Source organism: Gastrolobium bilobum, unplaced genomic scaffold, assembly GCF_033153095.1.
Source record: "Gastrolobium bilobum isolate Gb01-03AN ecotype WA unplaced genomic scaffold, APGP_CSIRO_Gbil_v1 utg434780, whole genome shotgun sequence".
In the NCBI taxonomy this organism is placed as follows: Eukaryota; Viridiplantae; Streptophyta; class Magnoliopsida; order Fabales; family Fabaceae; genus Gastrolobium; species Gastrolobium bilobum.
The window spans coordinates 1-8,982 of NW_026899704.1; the positions used below are offsets into that span (position 1 = coordinate 1).

General features: G+C 36.5%; 1 protein-coding gene and 1 long non-coding RNA gene across 2 annotated transcripts; both read left to right on the forward strand.

Annotated features, from left to right (window-relative positions):
- The first annotated feature begins 1,256 nt into the window (after nucleotides 1-1,256).
- LOC133292795 (uncharacterized) lies at nucleotides 1,257-2,797 on the forward strand. Its single transcript, XM_061491247.1, has 2 exons — nucleotides 1,257-2,463; nucleotides 2,754-2,797. The coding sequence occupies exons 1-2, from the start codon at nucleotides 1,257-1,259 to the stop codon at nucleotides 2,795-2,797; spliced, it is 1,251 nt and encodes a 416-aa protein (XP_061347231.1).
- Nucleotides 2,798-4,653: 1,856 nt separating this feature from the next.
- LOC133292794 (uncharacterized) lies at nucleotides 4,654-6,800 on the forward strand. The gene is made up of 4 exons (XR_009748972.1): nucleotides 4,654-5,056; nucleotides 5,959-6,032; nucleotides 6,118-6,181; nucleotides 6,752-6,800. It is a non-coding gene; the product is annotated as an uncharacterized LOC133292794 (long non-coding RNA).
- The last annotated feature ends 2,182 nt before the right edge of the window (nucleotides 6,801-8,982 follow it).

Here is an 8,982-nt window from a genome sequence, read left to right on the forward strand (position 1 = left end):
TTTATTCTAGTATAAGAATACCTGCCTTAAGCTATTTAATAAGAGTAATTTTGTTAATACGAATATATGATAGTCCATGACTATTTCATCAAACCCTTTTATTTTTATTGAATAGAGTGATATTCCAAACCAAATGTAACCATACTCCACGCACCTGAGGCAAAGAATTGACTCCAACACTTGTTTCTACTTTCTGGGATTCTAGCATGATCCATTATCAAATGGGGGCTAAAGGAACAACCTACAAAGGATATGACGTGGCAAGATTACTTGCTCTCTCTTTTTTTGGAAATAAATAAAAATTCTTTAGTTATAATAAATGTTAAATAAAATATTTTTATTATGTGGAATGCTTTTATCTTTCATTTTATTTTATTAATTTTTTCAAATTAATCAAAAAAGAGATCGATCTTAACACTTGTTTTTTTTTTTAATAAAAAGTTGCATGTTTCTGATTTTTGTTTTTTTTAACATTATCCTCCGGTAATCTTATAGGTTCCCAACTAATTTGGAGTTCAAGACGGATTTAGAATTAGGATTTTAATCCCCTTTCAAAAATAATATTAAAAAAAATCTAACACATTTTGTATCCTCACTTGTTCAACTTTCATACGTCAATTATTGCATGCTTTTGATTTTGTTTGAACGAGCCCACTTTTGTCTAAATATTAGTAATAAAAACTAGTTTTTGGGACTTCTACCTACAGATCAGGATAATTGATTCTTGCCTCATCTATGACCAACAGTTTTATCAACGTAGGGGTATTAATTTGTCCCCAGCAACCTTATTTGAATCAATACAATACACTTATTTATTTAAATACGGGTATTAATTTGTCTCCAGGCTCCAGCAACCTTATTTGAATCAATACAATACACTTATTTATTTTCTCTCCATGTGCCGGGCGCAACGTCGTTTAACTTCTTGTTCTTTTTGTTAATATATACAGTAGCTTGTAATTAATTCAGTTAGTTAGAAGTCTGTTAGTTAGATGTTAGTTATTTCTGTTATTTACAGTTGAAGAGTCTTTGCTTCCGTGCTTTAGTTTGATTGCTGTTGTATATATATCAGCAATGTAACCTTGAGAATTCATTCAATACATTCAATCTTTTTCATCTTTTATCTAGTTTTCAATATGGTATCAGAGCTCATCTAGAGCTCTGGTATTCACCCTATCTTGTTCCCAATTCTTCTCAAAAGATTTTCCTTCTTCTTCCTTTCGAAATTTTCTGTTTTCTTTTCATCAATCAAGAAAATGGAAGATGCAGCATCAGCACCAACTCAAAGAGCAGTACCAAACCAGAATACAACACCAGCACCAGAATCCAATCCTTATTACCTACATCCCAATGAAAGCCCATCGCTGGTCTTAGTATCTCCTTCAATGAATGGAAAGAACTTCCACACATGGCAAAGATCAATGCGTATGGCACTCCTATCCAAGAACAAGCTTGGTTTTGTTAATGGAACAATCAAGAAACCAGATGATGACAGTCCTCTATTTGGTTCATGGGAAAGGTGTAACACTATGATAATTTCTTGGCTCAATCGATCCATCTCAGAATCCATTGCACAATCTGTGCTTTGGATGGAGAAAGCAGATGATATATGGAACAACTTGAAAGACAGGTTTGCTCAAACTGATATGTTTAGAATTTCTGATCTTCAAGATGAAATTTTCAAATTGCAGCAAGGAGACAAATGTGTTTCAGATTACTTCACCCAATTAAAGATTTTATGGGATGAATTAGAAAGCTTACAGGCAATTTTACCATCTTGCGCATGTGGAGCAGCAACACATGTAAAGGATACTCGTGAAAGGGACTATGTAATAAGATTCTTGAAAGGGTTAAATGACCAATTTGAACATGTGAGAGCTAAAGTAATGCTATTAGACCCTCTTCTATGTGTTAACAAAGTATTCTCATTGATTCTTCAGCAAGAAAGGCGCCTGAAAATAGGAGTCCAAGATTCACAATCTTTCATCAATATTGCTGAACAACAAAATTCCAGAGGACAACTAGACAGAGGACAGACTCGATATCACCCAAATTTCAATCAGAACTTCAACCAAGGTTTCAATCAAGGAAGAGGCCAAGGTTTTAATCAAGGAAGAGGCCAAGGTTTCAATCAAGGAAGAGGTCGTGGAAATAAGTTTTGCACATATTGCAAGAGAACAAACCATACCATCGAAACATGCTATCTCAAGCATGGATTTCCACCAGGATACCAAACCAGAAGACCATATGCTGCTGCTGCTGCTACAAACTTTGTTTCACTAGAATTTGATGATAGTGTACACAATACTTATCCAGAAGCTGAACCAGAATCTCTGAATCTTGCCTTCTCAAAAGAACAACATCAAGAAATTCTGGAACTTCTACAAAGATCAAAGCTGCCTCACTCATCCACTATGATTCAAACCCACTCATCTGCTTTCAATATAGGTAACACAGTATCAGGTATAAAATCAAACCATTGGATTCTGGACACTGGAGCTACAGATCACATCACATATATTTTCTCTAATCTTTCAAATGTCCAATCCATAAATCCCATACACATCACACTTCCAAATGGCACTCAAATTACCACAACACAATCAGGCACAACAAGAATTTCTGATTCTTTAGTTCTTAAAAATGTTCTCTATGTACCATCCTTTCGTGTCAATTTGATTTCAGTAACCAAACTTCTTCAAGACACCCAATCCTACATTCTTTTTCACGACTTAACTTGTTTCATCCAACAGATATCAACCAACCAGACGATTGGTATAACACCTCACAATTTTAAATCAAGTAATTAAAATATTAAGTGAGCAATCAAGTGATGGATTAGTGAAAATCCAAAAGATTAGGCCAAAATACAAAGAAAGGGCAAAACGGTAATTAGCCAACACGCAACCCTAGGAAGATAAAAATTGAGTAGAAGGTCTCAGATGGTAAAAATAACCCTGGAAATGGGTTCAGAACGAAAAATTGAGTGGACAGGCAAGTTTCAGAAAAATCAGTGAATAGTGTTTTTCGCGGGTAAAAATACCGCGGTACGATTGCACCGTAAAACGTGCCGATTGAGTTTTGAGCTCTAGGTTTCAAATATGAGTTAAAAATGGTCTCTAATGAGTTAGGAAATATGATTTCTTATAATATTCGATGAAATTAAGACAGTTTGGGGAAGCGTGCCAATGGCGCGCATAATAGCTTAAAACAGTGTTTTCTCCGAACGAATGGAGGACTCTTAATTCATCTGATCAAGCCTAATTAATGGGGAATAGTTAATATTAAAAATTTGAGTTTCTAAATAGGTTGTGAATTTACGGACGTTTAGTGGAATCGGAGGAAAATTCGGATTAGTTTTAAATCGCGTGAGGTGGCGGTGGGACCCACCCCACTTAAGTGACTTAAGCCACATGTGCTTGGCACTATTCATGCATCACTTTCCTCCCTCTTCTTGCTCAAACCCGCAGCCACCATAGCCCTTCCCCTCCAAGATTTCATTTCACCATAACTTAGCCATTTCTTCACCAAATCCATTGATTCTTGTCCTGAAATTTGATGGAAATGGCCTTCTAAATCCATTGGTGGTACTCCCAAGCCTTGAAAGCAACTAGATTTTGAGAAAAACCCTCCCCAAAGCTGCGGCCCTTTCCTTTAGATTTGTGAAAATGGTGTTGATTGATGCTCCAATGGTGGAGTATGTTTAGGAGGAGCCTTGTGCCAAGCTTTTGGGTGAGTTTCCTTGTGTTCCAATGGTTTGATTTTGTGGTTGAATTTATGAACCCTAAAGAGGGCTTGTTGGATTGATGTGTTTAGAGAGCTCAATTGGAAAATGTTTGTACATGAATGTGTCTTAGAATGATGTGTAGTAACCATAAATGCAATAAAAATTATTGATGAAAAATGTGAATTTTTAACTTAGAAAATTTTGAGGTTGTCATGACTTTGAGTTTTGAAAATGTGTTAGGATTGGATTGATGAGTTGTTGTATGATTGTATGTTGATATAATAGGATTGTATGAGGTGTGGAATGATTAAAGTTGTATGGAAATTCCTTGGAATGCCATAGGGTAAAATTCGATTCTTTGAGGAAAGATTGAGGAATTGATGTTGAAAAATGATTTGGATGATGATTATAACACATCACAATTTTAAATCAAGTAATTAAAATATTAAGTGAGCAGTCAAGTGATGGATTAGTGAAAATCCTAAAGATTAGGCCAAAATACAAAGAAAGGGCAAAACGGTAATTAGCCAACACGCAACCCTAGGAAGATAAAAATTGAGTAGAAGGTCTCAGATGGTAAAAATAACCTTGGAAATGGGTTCAGAACGAAAAATTGAGTGGACAGGCAAGTTTCAGAAAAATCAGTGGTGTTTTTCGCGGGTAAAAATATCGCGTTACGATTGCACCGTAAAACGTGCCGATTGAGTTTTGAGCTCTAGGTTCCAAATATGAGTTATAAATGGTTTTTTGAGTTAGGAAATATGATTTTGATGAAATTTGATGGAATTGAGTCATTTTGGGAAAAATTGATGAATAGTGATTTTCCGGTGGAAAAATACTGCGGTATAATTGTACCGATAAGCGTGAAAATTTTATCAGTATTTTGGGGAAACAAAAATATGACATGAACAAGAAAAATACGTAGGTCATGAATTTGTGGTTGAAATTAGGTGATTGATTAAAGTTAAAACGCGTGTGGGACCCGCCTGTGACTTAAGTGAGTCAAACTCACCATTTCTTCACACTTTCTCTCTCCTCCCCTCCTTCTTCTTCACGCTGGAACAGCCTCCCCCATGCCCATTTCTTCTTGATTTTCTTTTCTTCACAAATCACTCATTTCTCCACCAAATCCAACAAAATTTGTGTTGAAATTTGTTGGAAAAGACCTTCTAAACACATTGGTACCACTCTTAAGCCTTGAAATCGCCTCTTTGTGGAGCATTTGGCAAAAATCAGATCCGAAAATTTGAAGAAAATTGGATGTTCATGGAGCTTTTGATCTTCCATTGCTTGGAGGAGTCTTGGGTTAGCTTCTAGCCTTTGTTGTGAGTATGTTTCCATCCCATTTACATGGTTTAATTGTGATTGAAATTTTGAAAACCTAAAGCTTGATTTGATGATGTGTTGTGTTAGGGAGCTCAATTGGAAAATGTGTATTAGATGATAATGCCTTAGAATGATGTATTAATGCTAGAAATGCAATGAAAATTTTAGGTGAAATGTGATGATTTTAACTTAGTGAATTTGAGGTCATGATTTTGGGACTTTGGAATTTTGTGTTGAGGCATTGTTTGATGAATTGTGGTATGATTATATGATGATATAATGTGGTTGTGTGAGATGTGGAGTGATTAGAAGTGAATGGAAATCCTAGAATTGCCATAGGATGCAACTTGGCCTTTAAAGGAAAGTTATGAAATTTATGTTGTTGGAAATTGTTTGAGTGATGAATTATGTGTTAAAAAGGTAATTAGATGGGTTGTGTGGTGGTTGGCAAGTGTTAGAATCAATGGAAAAATAATAAGCGGTTTAGTTGGCATAAAGAACCTAGAGTGAAATATTTCGCAATACGATGCGTAAATGTCGTAATACGGCGAAACGACAGTTGAAATGGCCTTATGGCAACCCAAGGATGGGTACTAAAATGAGAAAGAAAATTTAGAAAAATAAATCCCCAAATAACACATAGATGGCCGAACCTTCAAGGAGGAAAGAGGGATTTTGCGGTTTTCGCGTTCTGATGTAATTTGACGCGAAAATGACGAAACGGCACTTGAATTGGCCTCTTGACAACTTAATGAGGCATAATAAAATGGGAAAGAAAATTTAGAAAAATAAATCTCAAATTAACACTCATTTGGCCGAACCATCAAGGGTGGATGGGGAGATTTTGTGATTTTGACGTTTTGACGTTATTTGACGCGTGCTGATGGTTGTATGTGATTTTATAGGTTGCCGTACATCGACTTGAATCCCGAATCTTGATTCAGTGAGTTGCCATTGGTCTTGGACCAAGTGGATTGAGGTAAGAAATTGGTTCATTGCATGTGTAATTATAAATTAACATGTATGGGTTGAACTGAGAGTGATTGGGAATGTCCTCTGTGTAGGCATTCCGCTGTGTACCGAGTTGAGGGATAAGCTGCTGCGGAGCTTGTGGAAACACGAATTAAGGTAACCTCTTGGTACTGGGGCTTGTTCCCCTTTTCTGTTCCACCTTGCCAGTTGATGGCAACGGTAGGAAGTGTGTATGAATAGTATAGAACACATGAGCATGCATGCATTATTGCTATGGGTACTGCGGTACCGAGTCTCTGGCCAGTAGACAGTTTTATTAGCCTTCGGGCATTTTCGGACTTCCGCTGGATAGGTCTCCAGGAGGGAGTTCCAGTTGACTGCGGTCATGGTGTGTGATCCGGGTAGGAGCACACTAGGAATGTCTTTGGCGTTTTGGTTGGTTTGGGCATCATGGTTGTGGTTTCTGTGAACACACCTTGGATGATACCCATAGGCTTATATATGCCGAGGGCGTACGTGGAATTGGGGTTACAATCCCGTATCGTCGTATTTTGTTTTCCTTATATTCCCCCTTCTCTAAATCCCTTGCTATATCCCGTTTTCAAGTGGTGGTTGTATTCTATTGATATGCATCGAAGTGAACCATTGGGTGGAGTTTTCTCCAGAACCTCTTGGTTACTGAGATATATTCGTATATCTCACCCCGTCTCGGGGCATTTATTTCAGGAGGTAGCAGTGGAGCAGGAGCCTCGGGCAAGAGGCCCGCAGAGTGAGCGATGGAGCGTTACTTATTTTGCATTTTGTTGGCCGTGTGGCCTAGGCTAGACTTAGGGCATGAACATGTCATTTGTATTTATTAGTAGCTTCATTAGCATCTTGTTCATGCCATTTTTCCTAAGTCTAGTAGTGATGTATTTGATTATGTTGTCTTTTAAATTAAGTTGAAATTTTAGAAGAATGTAATTTGAAGTTTTAGTTTCAAGTTGTAATTTGTAAAGCCATATTGTAATAGTATTGATGCATGTCTAATTATGATGGAAGGGCCTTAGGCCTATTTTAGGTTATGATAATATGTATGATGGAAATATGCATGAAAAAAGTGTTAGTGATTGCAACTACTTAAGAATGATTAATATGGACTCTATGTTTAATAACTATAAACTGGATTGGGTTGTAAGTGCCCCAAGGCGTTGTTGGTCCTTGTGTGTGCCACCCATTGGATTATTACTGTATTATCATGTGTTTATTAGGTACATTTGAGGTTTAAATGATCTTTTACAAATTTGGGATTATTGGAAAAACAAAGGAAACTCTGGCGAATTTTCTGTAGAATTGGCAGATTTTAGGCGAACTTCGGGAGAGCATATCTCCCTCCATAGAAGTCCCCTAGGGACGTGCCATACGCCATTTTGAAGGTTAAGATGTCCTCTACCTTGTGTCAAAATTTAAGGAAATTCTGGGTTGATCTTCGGCCTGAAAAAAATAGAGAAACACGGACTGCCCATGTGCCCCTGCACCTGAGGCAGATTCTGGACCGGATTTGGGAAATTAATTCCCGCTTCGTTTCTCCGTCAAATTAAGCGTGTGATATATCAAAATGAAGTTTGAGATGTCTAGTTTGTAGGATAAAAATTTGAGAGCAAATGGTTGAGTTGATTGAGTGCAGTAATTCGAGCAATGTGAGTGGTTTGGGCTGTTTTTGGGGTTGTTTGGGCTAATTGCTTATCCAACTTCAAACGGCGATAACCGGAGCAAATGAGCTCCGAATTGAGTGTATGATAGCTTGTTAAAAAGGGAATTAAGTAATACAAAAATATAATCTGAGAAGAAGGGTTGGTTGCATCGGTTTGGTCGCAGAAAAATTTAGAGTGAAACATGTTCGAATTGGTAAAAACGTAAAGTTGGAAATTGGCTAAGTGAGTTTATGGGAACTCCTTAGTCACTTATAATAAATAATGTAAGTTATAAAAATAGTTTAAATAAGTCTTCCGCAATAGTTTACAGTTACGGTCACAGCTTTTAATTATTACGCTTTTATGTTTTAAATGCTCGCGTAATAATCGGAAAAAGTTTATTCGCATTTTTATAAATGAACTGCTTTTATGTTTTATAATGTTTTGTCTGACCTTGTAGATGAAATTTATAAAGCTGGATTGTAAGTGAAAGTTGTAAACAAATCTATGATATGTACGGTATTGCATGGATGAACCTTGTAGTACCATGAATAATAAAGATATATAATTGAGATGAGTCCATAGTATGGAAAAGGTATTGGTGAAGTTTCCAAGTATGTGTGTAGTATAGTGTGTACAATGGACTTGGTGAATAGACTTCATCAAGGTGGAAGATTAGAACCTGTTGGGTTATTGAAAATGATGAACAAATATGCTTAGGCATGAGTTTGAATATTTTATGTTGACTAGAAGTTATAAGTCCTTGATGGATGATGTACACTTAAACAAATTGAGATGGTTCATGCAGAGAAATAAATAGAATAATTGATGATTAATCCTATGGGATTTGACCACTTGAAATTATAATGCTGGTCAATTGTTAAATTGAGATATATTGAAATATGGGATTTAAACCCATAAGGAGGTAATGTTGATTAAACATAGGCGAGATGAATTAATTATGTATTATATGTATAAGGAAGAAGTTGAGAGAATCGCCATGGATGGCATTGAACAAGGTTCATTGAGAGTATGATTGTCCGTAACGGAATAATGGTTTAGCTTGACCGATATGCCATGAAGGAAACAAATATGACTATATGTGTGCGTTAATGTGTGGAATTCTCCTTGGAAATGGCTACTATGTAGAGATTCAGGTGTTATGAAGCATAAGAGGATTGATCCATGATGGAGGTCTCTTGGAAATCTCAGAGAATGAATATCGTAATTTAAAATGGCCTAATTATTTGTGGATGTTGTAATGCATTGTGAATAATACCTAAT

Bases quoted from the DNA above. Each gene is read 5' to 3' on its own strand.
- LOC133292795 (XM_061491247.1), top strand. From the start codon at position 1,257: ATGGAAGATGCAGCATCAGCACCAACTCAAAGAGCAGTACCAAACCAG. The intron at 2,464-2,753 runs GTATAAAATCAA...TTCATCCAACAG, and splicing joins TATAGGTAACACAGTATCAG to ATATCAACCAACCAGACGAT.